Source organism: Eleutherodactylus coqui, chromosome 3, assembly GCF_035609145.1.
Source record: "Eleutherodactylus coqui strain aEleCoq1 chromosome 3, aEleCoq1.hap1, whole genome shotgun sequence".
Classification (NCBI taxonomy): domain Eukaryota; kingdom Metazoa; phylum Chordata; class Amphibia; order Anura; family Eleutherodactylidae; genus Eleutherodactylus; species Eleutherodactylus coqui.
This window is the reverse complement of record NC_089839.1, coordinates 8,182,982-8,204,242: the sequence shown is the minus strand read 5'-3', so window position 1 is coordinate 8,204,242 and position 21,261 is coordinate 8,182,982. Positions and strand designations below refer to the sequence as shown.

The window sequence follows — 21,261 nt, the reverse complement described above, 5'->3', positions numbered from 1 at the left end:
GGGTAGGAGGGTTTGGGAAGAAGGGTACGGAGGGTTGGAGGGTTTGGGAAGATGGGTACGGAGGGTAGGAGGGTTTGGGAAGAAGGGTACGGAGGGTAGGGGAGGGTTTGGGAAGAAGGGTAGGGAGGGTTTGGGAAGAAGGGTAGGGATGGTTTGGGAAGAAGGGTAGGGATGGTTTGGGAAGAAGGGTAGGGAGGGTAGGAGGGTTTGGGAAGAAGGGTAGGGAGGGTTTGAGAAGAAGGGTAGGGAGGGTAGGAGGGTTTGGGAAGAAGGGTAGGGAGGGTAGCAGGGTTTGGGAAGAAGGGTAGGGAGGGTAGCAGGGTTTGGGAAGAAGGGTAGGGAGGGTAGCAGGGTTTGGGAAGAAGGGTAGGGAGGGTAGCAGGGTTTGGGAAGAAGGGTAGGGAGGGTAGCAGGGTTTGGGAAGAAGGGTAGGGAGGGTAGGAGGGTTTGGGAAGAAGGGTAGGGAGGGTAGGAGGGTTTGGGAAGAAGGGTAGGCAGGGTAGGAGGGTTTGGGAAGAAGGGTAGGGAGGGTAGGAGGGTTTGGGAAGAAGGGTAGGCAGGGTAGGAGGGTTTGGGAAGAAGGGTAGGGAGGGTAGGAGGGTTTGGGAAGGAGGGTAGGAGGGTTTGGGAAGGAGGGTAGGAGGGTTTGGGAAGGAGGGTATGGAGGGTAGGGGGATTTGGGAAGAAGGGTAGGGAGGGTAGCAGGGTTTGGGAAGAAGGGTAGGGTGGGTAGCAGGGTTTGGGAAGAAGGGTAGTGGGGTTTGGGAAGAAGGGTAGTGGGGTTTGGGAAGAAGGGTAGGGGGGTTTGGGAAGATGGGTAGGGAGGGTAGGAGGGTTTGGGAAGAAGGGTAGGGAGGGTAGGAGGGTTTGGGAAGAAGGGTAGGAGGGTTTGGGAAGGAGGGTAGGAGGGTTTGGGAAAAAGGGTAGGGAGGGTAGGAGGGTTTGGGAAGAGGGGTAGGGAGGGTAGGAGGGTTTGGGAAGAAGGGTAGGGAGTGTAGGAGGGTTTGGGAAGAAGGGTAGGGAGGGTAGGAGGGTTTGGGAAGAAGGGTAGGGAGGGTAGGAGGGTTTGGGAAGAAGGGTAGGGAGGGTAGGAGGGTTTGGGAAGAAGGGTAGGGAGGGTAGGAGGGTTTGGGAAGAAGGGTAGGGAGGGTAGGAGGGTTTGGGAAGAAGGGTAGGGAGGGTAGGTGGGTTTGGGAAGAAGGGTAGGGAGGGTAGGAGGGTTTGGGAAGAAGGGTAGGGAGGGTAGGAGGGTTTGGGAAGAAGGGTAGGGAGGGTAGGAGGGTTTGGGAAGAAGGGAAGGGAGGGTAGGAGGGTTTGGGAAGAAGGGTAGGGAGGGTAGGAGGGTTTGGGAAGAAGGGTAGGGAGGGTAGCAGGGTTTGGGAAGAAGGGTAGGGAGGGTAGGAGGGTTTGGGAAGAAGGGTAGGGAGGGTAGGAGGGTTTGGGAAGAAGGGTAGGGAGGGTAGGAGGGTTTGGGAAGAAGGGTAGGGAGGGTAGGAGGGTTTGGGAAGAAGGGTAGGGAGGGTAGGAGGGTTTGGGAAGAAGGGTAGGGAGGGTAGGAGGGTTTGGGAAGAAGGGAAGGGAGGGTAGGAGGGTTTTGGGAAGAAGGGTAGGGAGGGTAGGAGGGTTTGGGAAGAAGGGTAGGGAGGGTAGCAGGGTTTGGGAAGAAGGGTACGGAGGGTAGGGGAGGGTTTGGGAAGAAGGGTAGGGAGGGTTTGGGAAGAAGGGTAGGGATGGTTTGGGAAGAAGGGTAGGGATGGTTTGGGAAGAAGGGTAGGGAGGGTAGGAGGGTTTGGGAAGAAGGGTAGGGAGGGTAGGAGGGTTTGAGAAGGAGGGTAGGGAGGGTAGGAGGGTTTGGAAAGGAGGGTAGGATGGTTTGGGAAGAAGGATAGGGAGGGTAGGATGGTTTGGGAAGAAGGGTAGGGAGGGTAGGAGGGTTTGGGAAGAAGGGTAGGGAGGGTTTGAGAAGAAGGGTAGGGAGGGTAGGAGGTTTTGGGAAGAAGGGTAGGGAGGGTAGCAGGGTTTGGGAAGAAGGGTAGGGAGGGTAGCAGGGTTTGGGAAGAAGGGTAGGGAGGGTAGCAGGGTTTGGGAAGAAGGGTAGGGAGGGTAGCAGGGTTTGGGAAGAAGGGTAGGGAGGGTAGCAGGGTTTGGGAAGAAGGGTAGGGAGGGTAGGAGGGTTTGGGAAGAAGGGTAGGGAGGGTAGGAGGGTTTGGGAAGAAGGGTAGGCAGGGTAGGAGGGTTTGGGAAGAAGGGTAGGGAGGGTAGGAGGGTTTGGGAAGAAGGGTAGGCAGGGTAGGAGGGTTTGGGAAGAAGGGTAGGGAGGGTAGGAGGGTTTGGGAAGAAGGGTAGGAGGGTTTGGGAAGGAGGGTAGGAGGGTTTGGGAAGGAGGGTAGGAGGGTTTGGGAAGGAGGGTATGGAGGGTAGGGGGATTTGGGAAGAAGGGTAGGGAGGGTAGCAGGGTTTGGGAAGAAGGGTAGGGTGGGTAGCAGGGTTTGGGAAGAAGGGTAGTGGGGTTTGGGAAGAAGGGTAGTGGGGTTTGGGAAGAAGGGTAGGGGGGTTTGGGAAGATGGGTAGGGAGGGTAGGAGGGTTTGGGAAGAAGGGTAGGGAGGGTAGGAGGGTTTGGGAAGAAGGGTAGGAGGGTTTGGGAAGGAGGGTAGGAGGGTTTGGGAAGAAGGGTATGGAGGGTAGGGGGATTTGGGAAGAAGGGTAGGGAGGGTAGCAGGGTTTGGGAAGAAGGGTAGGGAGGGTAGCAGGGTTTGGGAAGAAGGGTAGGGAGGGTAGCAGGGTTTGGGAAGAAGGGTAGGGAGGCTAGGAGGGTTTGGGAGGGAGGGTAGGAGGGTAGGAGGGTGAGGGTAGGAGGGTTTGGGAAAAAGGGTAGGGAGGGTAGGAGGGTTTGGGAAGAGGGGTAGGGAGGGTAGGAGGGTTTGGGAAGAAGGGTAGGGAGTGTAGGAGGGTTTGGGAATAAGGGTAGGGAGGGTAGGAGGGTTTGGGAAGAAGGGTAGGGAGGGTAGGAGGGTTTGGGAAGAAGGGTAGGGAGGGTAGGAGGGTTTGGGAAGAAGGGTAGGGAGGGTAGGAGGGTTTGGGAAGAAGGGTAGGGAGGGTAGGAGGGTTTGGGAAGAAGGGTAGGGAGGGTAGGTGGGTTTGGGAAGAAGGGTAGGGAGGGTAGGAGGGTTTGGGAAGAAGGGTAGGGAGGGTAGGAGGGTTTGGGAAGAAGGGTAGGGAGGGTAGGAGGGTTTGGGAAGAAGGGTAGGGAGGGTAGGAGGGTTTGGGAAGAAGGGAAGGGAGGGTAGGAGGGTTTGGGAAGAAGGGTAGGGAGGGTAGGAGGGTTTGGGAAGAAGGGTAGGGAGGGTAGCAGGGTTTGGGAAGAAGGGTAGGGAGGGTAGGAGGGTTTGGGAAGAAGGGTAGGGAGGGTAGGAGGGTTTGGGAAGAAGGGTAGGGAGGGTAGGAGGGTTTGGGAAGAAGGGTAGGGAGGGTAGGAGGGTTTGGGAAGAAGGGTAGGGAGGGTAGGAGGGTTTGGGAAGAAGGGTAGGGAGGGTAGGAGGGTTTGGGAAGAAGGGAAGGGAGGGTAGGAGGGTTTTGGGAAGAAGGGTAGGGAGGGTAGGAGGGTTTGGGAAGAAGGGTAGGGAGGGTAGCAGGGTTTGGGAAGAAGGGTACGGAGGGTAGGGGAGGGTTTGGGAAGAAGGGTAGGGAGGGTTTGGGAAGAAGGGTAGGGATGGTTTGGGAAGAAGGGTAGGGATGGTTTGGGAAGAAGGGTAGGGAGGGTAGGAGGGTTTGGGAAGAAGGGTAGGGAGGGTAGGAGGGTTTGAGAAGAAGGGTAGGGAGGGTAGGAGGGTTTGGAAAGGAGGGTAGGATGGTTTGGGAAGAAGGATAGGGAGGGTAGGATGGTTTGGGAAGAAGGGTAGGGAGGGTAGGAGGGTTTGGGAAGAAGGGTAGGGAGGGTTTGAGAAGAAGGGTAGGGAGGGTAGGAGGTTTTGGGAAGAAGGGTAGGGAGGGTAGCAGGGTTTGGGAAGAAGGGTAGGGAGGGTAGCAGGGTTTGGGAAGAAGGGTAGGGAGGGTAGCAGGGTTTGGGAAGAAGGGTAGGGAGGGTAGCAGGGTTTGGGAAGAAGGGTAGGGAGGGTAGCAGGGTTTGGGAAGAAGGGTAGGGAGGGTAGGAGGGTTTGGGAAGAAGGGTAGGGAGGGTAGGAGGGTTTGGGAAGAAGGGTAGGCAGGGTAGGAGGGTTTGGGAAGAAGGGTAGGGAGGGTAGGAGGGTTTGGGAAGAAGGGTAGGCAGGGTAGGAGGGTTTGGGAAGAAGGGTAGGGAGGGTAGGAGGGTTTGGGAAGAAGGGTAGGAGGGTTTGGGAAGGAGGGTAGGAGGGTTTGGGAAGGAGGGTAGGAGGGTTTGGGAAGGAGGGTATGGAGGGTAGGGGGATTTGGGAAGAAGGGTAGGGAGGGTAGCAGGGTTTGGGAAGAAGGGTAGGGTGGGTAGCAGGGTTTGGGAAGAAGGGTAGTGGGGTTTGGGAAGAAGGGTAGTGGGGTTTGGGAAGAAGGGTAGGGGGGTTTGGGAAGATTGGGAAGAAGGGTAGGGGGGTTTGGGAAGATGGGTAGGGAGGGTAGGAGGGTTTGGGAAGAAGGGTAGGGAGGGTAGGAGGGTTTGGGAAGAAGGGTAGGAGGGTTTGGGAAGGAGGGTAGGAGGGTTTGGGAAGAAGGGTATGGAGGGTAGGGGGATTTGGGAAGAAGGGTAGGGAGGGTAGCAGGGTTTGGGAAGAAGGGTAGGGAGGGTAGCAGGGTTTGGGAAGAAGGGTAGGGAGGGTAGCAGGGTTTGGGAAGAAGGGTAGGGAGGCTAGGAGGGTTTGGGAGGGAGGGTAGGAGGGTAGGAGGGTGAGGGTAGGAGGGTTTGGGAAAAAGGGTAGGGAGGGTAGGAGGGTTTGGGAAGAGGGGTAGGGAGGGTAGGAGGGTTTGGGAAGAAGGGTAGGGAGTGTAGGAGGGTTTGGGAATAAGGGTAGGGAGGGTAGGAGGGTTTGGGAAGAAGGGTAGGGAGGGTAGGAGGGTTTGGGAAGAAGGGTAGGGAGGGTAGGAGGGTTTGGGAAGAAGGGTAGGGATGGTTTGGGAAGAAGGGTAGGGAGGGTAGGAGGGTTTGGGAAGAAGGGTAGGGAGGGTTTGAGAAGAAGGGTAGGGAGGGTAGGAGGGTTTGGGAAGAAGGGTAGGGAGGGTAGCAGGGTTTGGGAAGAAGGGTAGGGAGGGTAGCAGGGTTTGGGAAGAAGGGTAGGGAGGGTAGCAGGGTTTGGGAAGAAGGGTAGGGAGGGTAGGAGGGTTTGGGAAGAAGGGTAGGGAGGGTAGGAGGGTTTGGGAAGAAGGGTAGGGAGGGTAGGAGGGTTTGGGAAGAAGGGTAGGGAGGGTAGGTGGGTTTGGGAAGAAGGGTAGGGAGGGTAGGAGGGTTTGGGAAGAAGGGTAGGGAGGGTAGGAGGGTTTGGGAAGAAGGGTAGGGAGGGTAGGAGGGTTTGGGAAGAAGGGAAGGGAGGGTAGGAGGGTTTGGGAAGAAGGGTAGGGAGGGTAGGAGGGTTTGGGAAGAAGGGTAGGGAGGGTAGCAGGGTTTGGGAAGAAGGGTAGGGAGGGTAGGAGGGTTTGGGAAGAAGGGTAGGGAGGGTAGGAGGGTTTGGGAAGAAGGGTAGGGAGGGTAGGAGGGTTTGGGAAGAAGGGTAGGGAGGGTAGGAGGGTTTGGGAAGAAGGGTAGGGAGGGTAGGAGGGTTTGGGAAGAAGGGTAGGGAGTGTAGGAGGGTTTGGGAAGAAGGGTAGGGAGGGTAGCAGGGTTTGGGAAGAAGGGTAGGGAGGGTAGGAGGGTTTGGGAAGAAGGGTAGGGAGGGTAGGAGGGTTTGGGAAGAAGGGAAGGGAGGGTAGGAGGGTTTTGGGAAGAAGGGTAGGGAGGGTAGGAGGGTTTGGGAAGAAGGGTAGGGAGGGTAGCAGGGTTTGGGAAGAAGGGTAGGGAGGGTAGGGGAGGGTTTGGGAAGAAGGGTAGGGAGGGTTTGGGAAGAAGGGTAGGGATGGTTTGGAAGAAGGGTAGGGATGGTTTGGGAAGAAGGGTAGGGAGGGTAGGAGGGTTTGGGAAGAAGGGTAGGGAGGGTAGGAGGGTTTGAGAAGAAGGGTAGGGAGGGTAGGAGGGTTTGGAAAGGAGGGTAGGATGGTTTGGGAAGAAGGATAGGGAGGGTAGGATTGTTTGGGAAGAAGGGTAGGGAGGGTAGGAGGGTTTGGGAAGAAGGGTAGGGAGGGTAGGAGGGTTTGGGAAGAAGGGTAGGGAGGGTAGGAGGGTTTGGGAAGAAGCTTAGGGAGGGTAGGAGGGTTTGGGAAGAAGGGTAGGGAGGGTAGGAGGGTTTGGGAAGAAGGGTAGGGAGGGTAGGAGGGCTTGGGAAGAAGGGTACGGAGGGTAGGAGGGTTTGGGAAGAAGGGTAGGGAGGGTAGGAGGGTTTGGGAAGAAGGGTAGGGAGGGTAGGAGGGTTTGGGAAGAAGGTTAGGAGGGTAGGAGGGTTTGGGAAGAAGGGTAGGGAGGGTAGGAGGGTTTGAGAAGAAGGGTAGGGAGGGTAGGAGGGTTTGGGAAGAAGGGTAGGGAGGGTAGGAGGGTTTGGGAAGAAGGGTAGGGAGGGTAGGAGGGTTTGGGAAGAAGGGTAGGGAGGGTAGGAGGGTTTGGGAAGAAGGGTAGGGAGGGTAGGAGGGTTTGGGAAGAAGGGTAGGGAGGGTAGGAGGGTTTGGGAAGAAGGGTAGGGAGGGTAGGAGGGTTTGGGAAGAAGGGTAGGGAGGGTAGGAGGGTTTGGGAAGAAGGGTAGGGAGGGTAGGAGGGTTTGGGAAGAAGGGTAGGGAGGGTAGGAGGGTTTGGAAGAAGGGTAGGGAGGGTAGGAGGGTTTGGGAAGAAGGGTACGGAGGGTAGAAGGGTTCGGGAAGGAGGGTAGGAGGGTTTGGGAAGAACGGTAGGGAGGGTAGGAGGGTAGGGGGATTTGGAAAGAAGGGTAGGGAGGGTAGCAGGGTTTGGGAAGAAGGGTAGGGAGGGTAGCAGGGTTTGGGAAGAAGGGTAGGGAGGGTAGGAGGGTTTGGGAAGAAGGGTAGGGAGGGTAGGAGGGTTTGGGAAGAAGGGTAGGGAGGGTTTGGGAAGAAGGGTAGGGAGGGTAGGAGGGTTTGAGAAGAAGGGTAGGGAGGGTAGGAGGGTTTGGGAAGAAGGGTAGGGAGGGTAGGAGGGTTTGGGAAGAAGGGTAGGGAGGGTAGGAGGGTTTGGGAAGAAGGGTAGGGAGGGTAGGAGGGTTTGGGAAGAAGGGTAGGGAGGGTAGGAGGGTTTGGGAAGAAGGGTAGGGAGGGTAGGAGGGTTTGGGAAGAAGGGTAGGGAGGGTAGGAGGGTTTGGGAAGAAGGGTAGGGAGGGTAGGAGGGTTTGGGAAGAAGGGTAGGGAGGGTAGGAGGGTTTGGGAAGAAGGGTAGGGAGGGTAGGAGGGTTTGGGAAGAAGGGTAGGGAGGATAGGAGGGTTTGGGAAGAAGGGTAGGGAGGGTAGGAGGGTTTGGGAAGAAGGGTAGGGAGGGTAGGAGGGTTTGGGAAGAAGGGTAGGGAGGGTAGGAGGGTTTGGGAAGAAGGGTAGGGAGGGTAGGAGGGTTTGGGAAGAAGGGTAGGGAGGGTAGGAGGGTTTGGGAAGAAGGGTAGGGAGGGTAGGAGGGTTTGGGAAGAAGGGTAGGGAGGGTAGGAGGGTTTGGGAAGAAGGGTAGGGAGGGTAGGAGGGTTTGGGAAGAAGGGTACGGAGTGTAGAAGGGTTCGGGAAGGAGGGTAGGAGGGTTTGGGAAGAACGGTAGGGAGGGTAGGAGGGTAGGGGGATTTGGAAAGAAGGGTAGGGAGGGTAGCAGGGTTTGGGAAGAAGGGTAGGGAGGGTAGCAGGGTTTGGGAAGAAGGGTAGGGAGGGTAGGAGGGTTTGGGAAGAAGGGTAGGGAGGGTAGGAGGGTTTGGGAAGAAGGGTAGGGAGGGTTTGGGAAGAAGGGTAGGGAGGGTAGGAGGGTTTGAGAAGAAGGGTAGGGAGGGTAGGAGGGTTTGGGAAGAAGGGTAGGGAGGGTAGGAGGGTTTGGAAGAAGGGTAGGGAGGGTAGGAGGGTTTGGGAAGAAGGGTAGGGAGGGTAGGAGGGTTTGGGAAGAAGGGTAGGGAGGGTAGGAGGGTTTGGGAAGAATGCTAGGGAGGGTAGGAGGGTTTCGGAAGAAGGGTAGGGAGGGTAGGAGGGTTTGGGAAGAAGGGTAGGGGGATTTGGGAAGAAGGGTAGGGAGGGTATCAGGATTTGGAAAGAAGGGTAGGGAGGGTAGCAGGGTTTGGGAAGAAGGGTAGGGAGGGTAGCAGGGTTTGGGAAGAAGGGTAGGGAGGGTAGGATGGTTTGGGAAGAAGGATAGGGAGGGTAGGGGGATTTGGGAAGAAGGGTAGGGAGGGTAGGGGGATTTGGGAAGAAGGGTAGGGAGGGTAGCAGGGTTTGGGAAGAAGGGTAGGGAGGGTAGCAGGGTTTGGGAAGAAGGGTAGGGAGGGTAGCAGGGTTTGGGAAGAAGGGTAGGGAGGGTAGCAGGGTTTGGGAAGAAGGGTAGGGAGGGTAGCAGGGTTTGGAAGAGGGTAGGGAGGGTAGCAGGGTTTGGGAAGAAGGGTAGGGAGGGTAGCAGGGTTTGGGAAGAAGGGTAGGGAGGGTAGCAGGGTTTGGGAAGAAGGGTAGGGAGGGTAGGAGGGTTTGGGAAGAAGGGTAGGGAGGGTAGGAGGGTTTGGGGAGAAGGGTAGGGAGGGTAGGAGGGTTTGGGAAGAATGCTAGGGAGGGTAGGAGGGTTTCGGAAGAAGGGTAGGGAGGGTAGGAGGGTTTGGGAAGAAGGGTAGGGGGATTTGGGAAGAAGGGTAGTGAGGGTATCGGGGTTTGGGAAGAAGGGTAGGGAGGGTATCAGGGTTTGGGAAGAAGGGTAGGGAGGGTAGGAGGGTTTGGGAAGAAGGGTAGGGAGGGTAGGAGGGTTTGGGAAGAAGGGTAGGGAGGGTAGGAGGGTTTGGGAAGAAGGGTAGGGAGGGTAGGAGGGTTTGGGAAGAAGGGTAGGGAGGGTAGGAGGGTTTGGGAAGAAGGGTAGGGAGGGTAGGAGGGTTTGGGAAGAAAGGTAGGGAGGGTAGGAGGGTTTGGGAAGAAGGGTAGGGAGGGTAGGAGGGTTTGGGAAGAAGGGTAGGGAGGGTAGGAGGGTTTGGGAAGCAGGGTAGGAGGGTTTGGGAAGAAGGGTAGGGAGGGTAGGAGGGTTTGGGAAGAAGGGTAGGGAGGGTAGGAGGGTTTGGGAAGAAGGGTAGGGAGGGTAGGAGGGTTTGGGAAGCAGGGTAGGAGGGTTTGGGAAGAAGGGTAGGGAGGGTAGGAGGGTTTGGGAAGAAGGGTAGGGAGGGTAGGAGGGTTTGGGAAGAAGGGTAGGGAGGGTAGGAGGGTTTGGGAAGAAGGGTAGTGAGGGTAGGAGGGTTTGGGAAGAAGGGTAGGGAGGGTAGGAGGGTTTGGGAAGAAGGGTAGGGAGGGTAGGAGGATTTGGGAAGAAGGGTAGGAGGGTTTGGGAAGAAGGGTAGGGAGGGTTGGAGGGTTTGGGAAGAAGGGTACGGAGGGTAGAAGGGTTCGGGAAGGAGGGTTTGGGAAGAAGGGTAGGGAGGGTAGAAGGGTTCGGGAAGGAGGGTAGGAGGGTTTGGGAAGAAGGGTAGGGAGGGTTTGGGAAGAATGGTAGGGAGGGTAGGAGGGTTTGGGAAGAAAGGGTATGGAGGGTAGGGGGATTTGGGAAGAAGGGTATGGAGGGTAGGAGGGTTTGGGAAGAAGGGTATGGAGGGTAGGAGGGTTTGGGAAGAAGGGTAGGGAGGGTAGGAGGGTTTGGGAAGGAGGGTAGGAGGGTTTTGGAAGGAGGGTAGGAGGGATTGGGAAGAAGGGTAAAGATGGTAGGATGGTTTGTGAAGAAGGGTAAAGAGGGTAGGAGGGTTTGGGAAGAAGGGTAAAGAGGGTAGGAGGGTTTGGGAAGACGGGTAGGGAGGGTAGGAGGGTTTGGGAAGACGGGTAGGGATGGTAGGAGGGTTTGGGAAGACGGGTAGGGATGGTAGGAGGGTTTGGGAAGACGGGTAGGGAGGGTAGGAGGGTTTGGGAAGACGGGTAGGGAGGGTAGGAGGGTTTGGGAAGACGGGTAGGGAGGGTAGGAGGGTTTGGGAAGAAGGGTAGGGAGGGTAGGAGGGTTTGGGAAGAAGGGTAGGGAGGGTAGGAGGGTTTGGGAAGAAGGGTAGGGAGGGTAGGAGGGTTTGGGAAGAAGGGTACGGAGGGTAGGGCGGTTTGGGAAGAAGGGTACGGAGGGTAGGAGGGTTTGGGAAGATGGGTATGGAGGGTTGGTGGTCTTGGGAAGAAGGGTATGGGGCTTTGGAAAGAAAGGGTGCGTGGGGCAGGAGGCCTTTGAGAAGGGGGGTGCGGAGGGCAGGGGGCTTTTGAGGAGGGGATGCAGAGCGTAGGAGGCATTTGGGGAGAGTGGTGCGGAGGGTAGGAGACTTCTGCGGAGAGGGTTGCGGAGGTTAAGAGGCTTTTGGGGAGAGGTGTGGAGGGCAGGAGGCTTTTTTGGGGGGGGGGAGGGTTGGAGACTTTTGAGGAGAGGGGTGCGGAGGGTAAGAGACTTTTGGAGAGAGGGGGGCGAAGGGCAGGAGGCTTTTGGAGACGGGGTGCTTAGGGTAGGAGCTTTTGGGAAGGCGTGCGAAGGGCAGAAGGCTTTTGGGGAGGGGGGTGCAAAGGGCAGGAGGCTTTTGGGAAGGGGGTGCCGAGGGTAGGGGGCTTTTTGGGAGAGGCGTGCGAAAGGCAGGAGGCTTTTGGGGATGGGTGCGGAGGGTAGGATGCTTTTGAGGAGGGGGTGCAGAAGGTAGGAGGCTTTTGGGTGAGGTGATGGAGGCTTTTGGGGAGGGGGGGTGCGAAGGGTAGGAGGCTTTTGGGGAGGGGGGGTGCGAAGGGTAGGAGGCTTTTGGGGAGGGGGGGGGGGTGCGAATGGTAGGAGGCTTTTGGGGAGGGGGGGTGCGAAGGGTAGGAGGCTTTTGGGGAGGGGGGGGGTGCGAAGGGCAGGAGGCTTTTGGGGAGGGGGGGGGGTGCGAAGGGTAGGAGGCTTTTGGGGAGAGGGGTGCGAAGGGTAGGAGGCTTTTGGGGAGAGGGGGGTGCGGAGGGTAGGAGGCTTTTGGGTAGGGGGTGCGGAGGGTTGGCGGCTTTTGGGGAGGGCGGTGCGGAGGGTAGGAGGCTTTTGGGGAGAGGGATCTAGAGGGAAGGTGGTTGAGAGGGTTTGGGAGGAGGTAGAGAGTGGCCGGTTTTGGGAAGATGGGTAGGGGAAGGCTTTTGGAAGGAGGGAGGTAGGTCGATGAATGGTTTTCTCCTTACGGATGGATGGTGGTGGTCGTCTCCGGATAGATGGACGTCTTCTGCAGTTAAGAAAGGAGAAAACAAATCAGAAATTCTGTTTGATTTTTGTTCCCGCAGCCGCACCCCTGAAATGACTATATCCAGCTAATAAGTGAGCTTGTGTAGGACTAATGCGTTTAAGATTTCACTTCTGTGTCCGCTGTTACCACTTGACCTCTGGTCAGACTCCTATCAGCCCCTGCAGCGCCTCAGCAGGAAAAGGGGGATTATATTGGCTAAAATCGCATAGCAGTGACTTATTATTCCAGAGCCGAGCCTGAAAGTGCCGGACCCTGATGATGCCCCCTCCTCACATACCCTATAGATTCTATAGGAAGAGGTTGTCTGTGGTAGATAAATGGGGCAAATTAGATTAAAGGTTTTTCAGGCAGTGGCTGCAGTCAGCCTATTGGGGGGCATTTATAATACAAGGGGGCACGTGTCTCTGGACGTCGGCCCATTGGGGGGCATTTATAATACAAGGGGGCACGTGTCTCTGGACGTTGGCCCATTGGGGGGCATTTATAATACAAGGGGGCACGTGTCTCTGGCCATCGGTGCATGGAGGGGCATTTATAATACAAGGGGGCACGTGTCTCTTGTATCGGTCCATGGAGGGCCGTTTAATAATAGGGGCCCCAGATTCTTACTCTGAGTTTGGAAGGATGGCTGTTCTGTGATCATAGAGGAAGAGTCTCCTCCATCTGCACCAAACCCAGGAGCCTCCCGGGCACCATCACTCATGTCTGCCCCCTATAGTAAGCCCTACATACCTGTGCCTTACTTGTTTAGCGCCCCCAATAGTTTAGGCTCCGCTTATACAAGTCCATCATTGGGAAGTCATGGAGTGATGTGAAGTCATAGAAGTCTGAGATGTCACATGTTGTCAAGGAGGCTAAATATCAACGTTGGAGTCGTATGCAGCTGGCAAAATTCCCTTTTTTAAACCCCATGTGACCCGACTAATGATGTCTGCTTTAAAGCTGCAGCTTGAAGTACCTGCATGTGAAACGCTTTATTACAAGGTTTGGGTCCAAAGCCAGGAAACTCCTGAGAACCTGCGGTCGATCCCCAAAAAGTGGGTGGAGAAACTAAAACAGCCCATTATGTACTGCGAGCGCTGATCAGGAAGACGGGCAAATCCTGACTACTGACCGCCCCAGCAGAAGTCTTGGAAAATAATGGTTAACACTTTAACCCCTTAAGGACGCGGCCTTTTTTTTTCCTCTTTTCGTTTTTTCCTCCCCCCCCCCCCCTTCCCCGCCCCTTCGTAAAACATTGTAGCTCCTTTATTACTCCATTGACGTCGCCGTTTTTTTTAGGGCTTGTTTTTTGCGGGACGAGTTGTATTTAAACTATTTATTGTACCGCGTGGTATGAAGTGAGGCCGCCCCGCGATCTCCCTCCATACATTCCCCCTACATGCGCCCCCTGTAGCCTCACATACCTGGCCTCCTCCTCCTGCCTGGACCGCGTGGTATGAAGTGAGGCCGCCCCGCAATCTCCCTCCATACATTCCCCCTACATGCGCCCCCTGTAGCCTCACATACCTGGCCTCCTCCTCCTCCTGGACCGCGCGGTATGAAGTTAGGCCGCCCCGCGATCTCCCTCCATACATTCCCCCTACATGCGCCCCCTGTAGCCTCACATACCTGGCCTCCTCCTCCTCCTGGACCGCGCGGTATGAAGTGAGGCCGCCCCGCGATCTCCCTCCATACATTCCCCATACATGCGCCCCCTGTAGCCTCACGTACCTGGCCTCCTCCTCCTGCCTGGACCGCGCGGTATGAAGTGAGGCCGCCCCGCGATCTCCCTCCATACATCCCCCTACATGCGCCCCCTGTAGCCTCACGTACCTGGCCTCCTCCTCCTCCTGGACCGCGCGGTATGAAGTGAGGCCGCCCCACGATCTCCCTCCATACATTCCCCCTACATGCGCCCCCTGTAGCCTCACGTACCTGGCCTCCTCCTCCTCCTGGACCGTGCGGACCGTCTTCCTCTGTAGATCTGAGCGGCTCCAGTGCTTCAGGCTCATCTTCCATCCACTGCTGTGATGTCATGCGGTGTGGTGATGTCGTAGAATGCCAGGGTTCCGCGTGGATCAGGGATGCCACATATCACTGCGGGCTCTCTCACAGCGGGGAATTTTTTAAATATATTTTTTTAACCCTTGAAACCCGCATTAATGGGCGCTCACATTGCTGAGCGCTCCTGTAGATGTTTGTGTATGAGGCCCGGTCGCTGTTTTGGGGTCGGTGTGATGTCGGTGTATTCCGCAGGCGGCCCCTAATGATACGATGCCAATCACACGGGTGATTGTTTACCCCCATGGTGTTTGTGAATAAACCGCCGCACGTTGTGTTGTCTTCTGTTTGTACTTGCTCTGCGCCGGCTGCATGGAGGCCAGAGCGCCCCACATACGCCCATCCTGCTCCATCGCTGCTGCCCGCACTAACAGGCAGCAAGACCCGTCATTACCTGTATGCCCATCGCTGTTGATCTCCGCCGTCATTGTAGCAAATGTCCGTGTGACCTCCATGCCATTCCCTGGGAGATGGGTTGTGGTCCCCGCAGCAGTGTGCATGGATGTGGGGTTCGGGGTGTCTCTGAGGCGGGGCCTGTAATTTAGGGGTGACTCAACTGAAAGAACCGCAGCCACAAAGTAAACTGGTAGAATCTGGCGGCACACGCTGCGCTCTGGTCCATGCGGTGAAATATGTAGAGCACGTTATCAAGTGGCGCAGTGCTGTATGCCAAGCCAATGGCTGCTGTTCACCCCGGTGTAAGGGCGCTAATTGCAGTTATCAGGAAAACCCCATCATTGGTGGCAGCTGCCAGCGCGGTGTAATAGTGCGCCAATCCTAACTAGTCATGGTGTATATATATAAAACCCAGTGTATATTGGGTCAGCGAGATGCGCTGAACCACCCCTTTATTAGAGCTCCGGCCATTTCAGGATTGGCGCATCCTGTACAGTAATTCCCCCCGTGACCCCGGAGTGCAGCAAAAAATCACATGACAAGTTTTCCGTGGATCAGTTTCGGTGTGAATCCACATTAGATGGGAAAATCCAGCGATCGGAGCGACTTCCAACGAGGCCGGTCATCAGTCTAGACTAGCCGGGGTCTCACTGCCAACCGCGGGCAGTTTTCTCATATAACAGTGTGGAGAGTATATAGAGAATGGCGCGAACGAGGAAAACATCCAGCGAAAGGGGATCCTGTAGACGGAAACAACTCATCAGTGAAAGGGGTCGGAGGAGGATGTCAGGAATCGTTCTGACCAACAGGCTACACAGTCAGCTGAATACAATGCTGGAGCTCCGACTAACGTGTCCGAACGCACAACTCGCCGTTCCTCCGCACGGATGGTATAACAGCAGACGACCAGTTCCAGCGCCATTGTGTCTAAGAGAAACAGAAAGACTGCAGCGGGCAAAAGAGCGCAAAACTTGTATCACTGAGCAGCGGAGAAACATTCCCTGGTCAGATGGATGCAGATTTATGTTGCTGCTGATGGGAGGTCAGAATTTGGCGCAAGCAGCATGAATCGCTGACCCCTTCCTGTCAGCTGATCAGAACATGTCAGCACCGCCATCTAATCTGCAGCAACTACAAGAAGCTTCCTGTCCGCAGGGGCCGAGATTACTGCAGAACCATTTCACCACTGGGTGGGATGAATCGCTGCAGATCTGAAGACCAAAGGAGTTCAACGCTACTAGAATGGGGTCTAATAAAGGGGCAGTTCTTTGTAGTGCAGCCTTTTCGGCGCCCCCTGCAGCTCAGTTCTTGAACACATTTGACGTTTATTGTAACTAGATTGTTTTTATGCATTGCAGTATTCGCCATGCTTTACACTGCACCTGATGCCTTTTGTCCTCCTCTTTCTATCACAGGGACGACCCCCGGTTCCCTACTGTACGAGGCGTTCTCAGAAGAGGGATGACGGTGGAAGGGCTGAAGCAATTTATAGCTGCACAGGTCGGTACAAGAAGTAACCCGCATGTTGACTTCCACATCAGAGCAGGACTCAGGGGCTCATCCCACCAAGGACTCCATGAATCCCTTTGTGTGCATCAAAGCTGTTGGAGCTTAAAGGGGTTGTCCGGGGTTACAAAAACATAGCTGCTTTCTTCCAGATCCAGCGCCCCCTTGTCTGTGGGTTGTGTGTGGTATTGCAGCTCAGCTCCATTGAAGTGAATGTGAGCTACAATACCAGACACAACCACAGACAAGGGTGGCACTGTGTTTGCAAGAAAGCAGCCATGTTTTTCTAAAGCTGGACAACCCCTCACCAACGTGTGCTGTGCACGGCGGTAGTCGGCCATCATTGACACCCCGCAACTTCCTGCTACGTCTACGATTTGCGAGGAGTCTGATTGGGCCTGTTAACCCTTTAAATTCCTCTGTCAATTCTGACAAATGACATTTACATGTCGTTATCAGGATGCTGATGTTCTGCGCGGCCCACCCATGAGATCACGGGTGTTGTGGCCCCTGGAGATTTCTGAGGGCCCCCAGGCTGCCATGAATGTTTACCTATTAAAGGGGTATTCCCGTCTCGGCTTGTCACAGTGAAGACGGGCGTCCGTTGCTATAGTTGCCGGCCGGTAACTACGAATACAGCCGAGGGCCTCAGTGCAGCGCTCTTTGCGTAGCTCCCCTCGAAGTGCATGGGAGATGCGGTACAGTGTAGCACAGGTGAGTGATGGAGAAAGCGAAGCGCGCCGCGACACCCTGTTTTCAGAGGTCTGATGCGCTTGAATACGTTCCATAAGCAGCGCTGACGCACACGGCGGTGATTGTAGTTGCCCTGAAAAGCTGAGATGATTAGACCCCTTTAAGGTGCGTTTACACGCGGGATTTTCCCAATGCGAGTTTTGGGCGTTGCGAGACGCACGGAAATAGAACCCATCGTTTATAATGGCTCTATAGACAGAAAAAGTGCGGCGTGTCGTGTTCTGGGGCGATTCTGTGGAAGAGCTGCGCATTCTTCCATATGGCAGGAAAGGAAAATCGCATCGCGCTTGCGTGTACCTGCGGGTTTCATGCGAGCGCCATGCGATATTCGGGTTTTGCTATTGGAATAACATGCGATCTCCGCGCACGTTTTTCACACACATGAAAATTGCAGGTGCAGCGATGCGACGCGGCGGCCAGAACTGCCCTTTTTCCGGTTACCCGTCGCCAAAAGAATCTTATGTACCCAAAATGGTCCCAATTAAAAAACCTACAGGCTGCCTCGTAAAAAACGAGCTCTTCAACACCCAAAAAAAGTTATGGCGGTCACAAATGGCCCCATTACTGCAGGTGAACGCCGTAAAAAAAGAAAAAACCCGAATGGTGTAACAACGTCTTGACCTCTCTGTGCTTCTCTCGCAGGGCTCCTCCCGCTCGGTGGTGAACATGGAATGGGACAAAATCTGGGCGTTCAACAAGAAGGTAACCAGCGGCCCCATGTAGTGCGGTTTGGACAGCTGCTCTGTCATTAGAGCGCCCCCTACTGACCTCTTGACTAGTGGCAGTCTGCAGTACATGGTGGTATCGTGTCCTGCAGGCTCGTTAGTACTACACACACCCAACCACTATCACCCTGATCTGTGAATGTCTTCACGATTCCATTGACCCCCACCCCCCCCCCACACTCCACCCCCCACCCCCCAACCAAACGTTGACTTGTGGGAAGGGATCCTGGCGTGAATCTGATCAGTAAACTCTGCATTTCATTTTTCTGCTTCCAAGCTGCGAGCTATCTGTAAGAAGGTATTACCGACCGCTTCTTTTTTCTTTTCGTTCTCCTCCTTTTCTTTGGCGTACAGCTTACGGCCGCGTGAGCGTACGGTGCTTACTCCATCTTTTTGCAGTTTAACCAAAAACTAACAGTTAACACAATCACATGGCCACATTGCGTCTCGCGGCTCTGGCTTACAATGAGGTGCATTCACTGCCGGGAGAGGAGGATGGCGAGGCGGAGGCGTTCACCCGTCTTGGTTTCGAGTGAACTCCTGGCGGTGAGACTCGTGGGCGCTCTTTCAGGATGACTTTTAGGCCTCGTTCAATAGTCTGGCGCCCGCAATACACGGTGCTAAAAGCCCATTGATTTCTGTAGGGCCGCTCACAGCTGCGGTAGCTTTTCACGTGAGTATTACGCAGCATGCCCCATGTCGGTGGGTATTATACTCCCATGTAGGCTATGGGATGCCTCGGCCGCTGCTCAGCTTGCAGTCGCGTCTGTCCATGCTCCACGTCAAATCAGGTGGAAGAGTCTGTCCGAGGGACTCCTGTAAACGCCAGTTTTACCGCATCTTCCCTGAACGGCATCATTTAACAGAACTGTCCTCAGGCTGCTGCTGACGGATTGGGGTTGTCTAGGGAGTTGGGATGCTTACCCGGAGCTGCGATGTCAGGACCTCCACTTCCGGCGTGGTTTGCACATGGGGTCACTTGGTTTGCATTCGCTCTGTGCTCAAGACTCGGTATTAATTAGAGTTGTCCCCTCATTTGGTGTGACCCTCCCTGTGCCCGTCATGGCATTGCAGGTTGCTCACCTTGATAACTAATCCAGCTGCCTGCGATGACCCGACGGGCACAGAGGTGTCATACCCCACGACCTAGTGTTGGACCAGAAGTGAAGAAGGTTCTGACCCTGCCGATCCAGGTAGGGATACTGGCTCCCTGGACAATGCCTTATAAGTTGTCCATTCTCCCTCAATACCTGTAAGCTTCTTGGCCTACTACTTATATTCATGCAACCAGAGGATCGGGCATGCTGAAGTACAGTATGCCCCATCCTTCCCTGCCCTGACATCTGTTGTGTGAGAAGTAGCGCTCTCCCATACACGTAAGATTGTCATCTGGTCTTGCTAAAACTGATGGCTTCTTGTGTGTATGGGCACCGCAGAGCTTTCACACGTGGCGCATAAGTTACATGTTTTCTGCTGTGGACTTGCGGGCAGATTATATGCAACACGTTGCAGTACGGGTCAAGCGGGGGGATTTCAAGAGATCTCACTAATACTTTGTGGAAGAAAATCTGCTGTGTAAGTTTTCCTGCGGTGCGGATTGTAAATCTACAGGATGTCAAGATTGTCACCTGCGGGGGTCATCGGTGGCCGATCCACACATAGCGCCGGCCGATTCTGCTGCAGATCCTCCGCTGTGGACGCCTCTAATGTCCGCAGCGGGCTCCGCCTGTATAAGCACAACAGATATTTGCGGCCGTTTTGCTGCGGCTGCGCCCGCAGATGTCCCCCGGTTTATGGTCCTCTTGCAGAGTTTCAGACACGTTTCCGTGCGGATCTGCATAAAGTGGCAGGCAGGGAAATACATTGGAAATCCGGCCCATTGACGGCTAAATCTTTGTGCGGCTGCATGTGGGATCCACTGTGTGAACGTACGCTAAGGGGTGGATTTGCCACTGGTTTTCCATGTGGATCCGTGGTGACATACACAGTGAGTGCAGCTCTGCAGCTCGTTCTGGAGCTGCAGAGAAAATCTGTAAAAACGGACCCGAAATGTAATTTAAATCTGCAGCATGTCAATTGTAGCAGTGGATTTTCGGTCCACCTCTTCAAATAAGGGGTGTGGGGGGGGGTGTGGGGGTTTGCATCAAAAACCATGTCAAAATCCACAGCGAATAGTGCAGAATGTTTGCAGAGGACCTAAAAGGGGTTGTCCGCCGTCTGCAAAAATCTCCGAACGCTGCACCTTGCTGTGTAATGACGTACGAACCTGTTACATCACTTCAGGGCCTCAGCCGGCAGAGACGCCCCCTGGTGTCCACCGATGGGGATGTGAGAGCCACAGCGTCCAGTGCTTTGGGTACTGCTGTAAACAAGCCACGGCATCCATTGCTTCCGAAGACCGCAGCGGTTGCATCATCTATTGTGCAAGCGTTCATTGCACAGGCTCAGATACCGGGTGTCCGTAGTGCCCCCATAACTTGTATCTATGCAGTAGAGCACACAGCCGCTGCCATCTTCAGAAGTAATGGACATCCCGTGTCCGCTTCTGGTCTGACCACTTTCAGCGCCTGCGCAGTGCTGATCGCAGTGGCTGTCCTCTTTGGAAGCTGCGGCACCCATGGGCACCGGAGAGGGGACCCTCCACGCTAGCTCAGATACAGGGCCGTATACGGCACCGGAGAGGGGACCCTCCACGCGGGCTCAGGTACAGGGCCGTATACGGCACCGGAGAGGGGACCCTCCACGCGGGCTCAGGTACAGGGCCGTATACGGCATCGGAGAGGGGACCCTCCACGCTAGCTCAGATACAGGGCCGTATACGGCACCGGAGAGGGGACCCTCCACGCTAGCTCAGATACAGGGCCGTATACGGCACCGGAGAGGGGACCCTCCACGCGGGCTCAGGTACAGGGCCGTATACTGCACCGGAGAGGGGACCCTCCACGCTAGCTCAGATACAGGGCCGTATACGGCACCGGAGAGGGGACCCTCCACGCGGGCTCAGGTACAGGGCCGTATACTGCACCGGAGAGGGGACCCTCCACGCTAGCTCAGGTACAGGGCCGTATACGGCATCGGAGAGGGGACCCTCCACACGGGCTCAGATACAGGGCCGTATACGGCACTGGAGAGGGGACCCTCCACGCGGGCTCAGATACAGGGCCGTATACGGCACCGGAGAGGGGACCCTCCACGCGGGCTCAGGTATGGGGCCGTATACGGCATCGGAGAGGGGACCCTCCACGCGGGCTCAGGTACGGGGCTGTATACGGCACCGGAGAGGGGACCCTCCACGCGGGCTCAGGTATGGGGCCGTATACGGCATCGGAGAGGGGACCCTCCACGCGGGCTCAGGTACGGGGCTGCATACGGCACCGGAGAGGGGACCCCCCACGCGGGCTCAGGTACAGGGCCATATACGGCATAGGAGAGAGGACCCTCCACGCGGGCTCAGATACAGGGCCGTATACGGCATCGGAGAGGGGACCCTCCACGCGGGCTCAGATACAGGGCCGTATACGGCACCGGAGAGGGGACCCTCCACGCGGGCTCAGGTACGGGGCCGTATACGGCTCCGGAGAGGGGACCCTCCACGCGGGCTCAGGTACAGGGCCGTATACAGCATTTCTGATATTTTATACAGAAAGCTTCCACCCTATTTTCACAGTTAAAAGATCCGTCAGCAGCAGCTTGTTGAACAGGGAGACCTCGTGTGGAGGAGCCCTGACCGCGGGTCCTGCTGTTCGCCAATTATCGCCCCGACGCACAGACGTCCTGAAAGAGCTTACTAGGGAACTGTGCAGGAGGCCGGGCTTACGCAGTGAATGCACCTCGTCTCCAGCGACTTCTGTCCTCCTACGCCTCTCCCACAATATTCAAGCTATGACAATTTGGTTGGTCCCATGCAGAGCGATTCTCCCCGATCCTCCAGTGACATGTAATAGACTCCCATATGATGAATGTCGCTTAGTCCAGGGGTTTGTGATTGTGTTGAGTCCAGGGGCTGGCTGGATCATCTCTGAGGCTATACCTGCCGTGGCTGGGGGTGCCACTTGTATCACAGTCTCTATCGCGGTCTCTATAGAGTGTCCAGCCAGGCCCTGCACCGCCTCCCTCCTGCAATCTTTAGTTCTGTCTGCTTGACTTCATACTAAACTTCTCTTACTCGCCCCTGCTTGTTCAGCATGATGCCCTCTACCATGTGCTCGTCTTTAGTTGTAATGGGTGTGAATGCCATTAACTGGTCTTGAGTCCGGACAGGAGGGTTAGCAGTAAGTGAGGCTTGGACCTGTGTAACTAGGACTGTGGACCCCTCTATATGGACCCCTGCAGGTTAATTCCCTAACCTACTGCCCAGATAATGATGGGTACACGTAGCGCTCTCACACGGGCGTATTTGCCATCCGTATTACGTGCG

General features: G+C 56.0%; 1 protein-coding gene across 2 annotated transcripts in view; it reads left to right on the top strand.

Moving 5' to 3' along the window:
* Positions 1-21,261, top strand: part of EPRS1 (glutamyl-prolyl-tRNA synthetase 1) — a 127,903-nt gene that overhangs the window by 69,223 nt on the left and 37,419 nt on the right. For both annotated transcript variants that reach the window (XM_066595085.1, XM_066595084.1), the window contains exons 11-12: positions 15,276-15,360; positions 16,762-16,821. In XM_066595085.1, the coding sequence (XP_066451182.1) occupies positions 15,276-15,360; positions 16,762-16,821 (145 nt within the window). The remainder of the gene's footprint in view (positions 1-15,275; positions 15,361-16,761; positions 16,822-21,261) is intronic.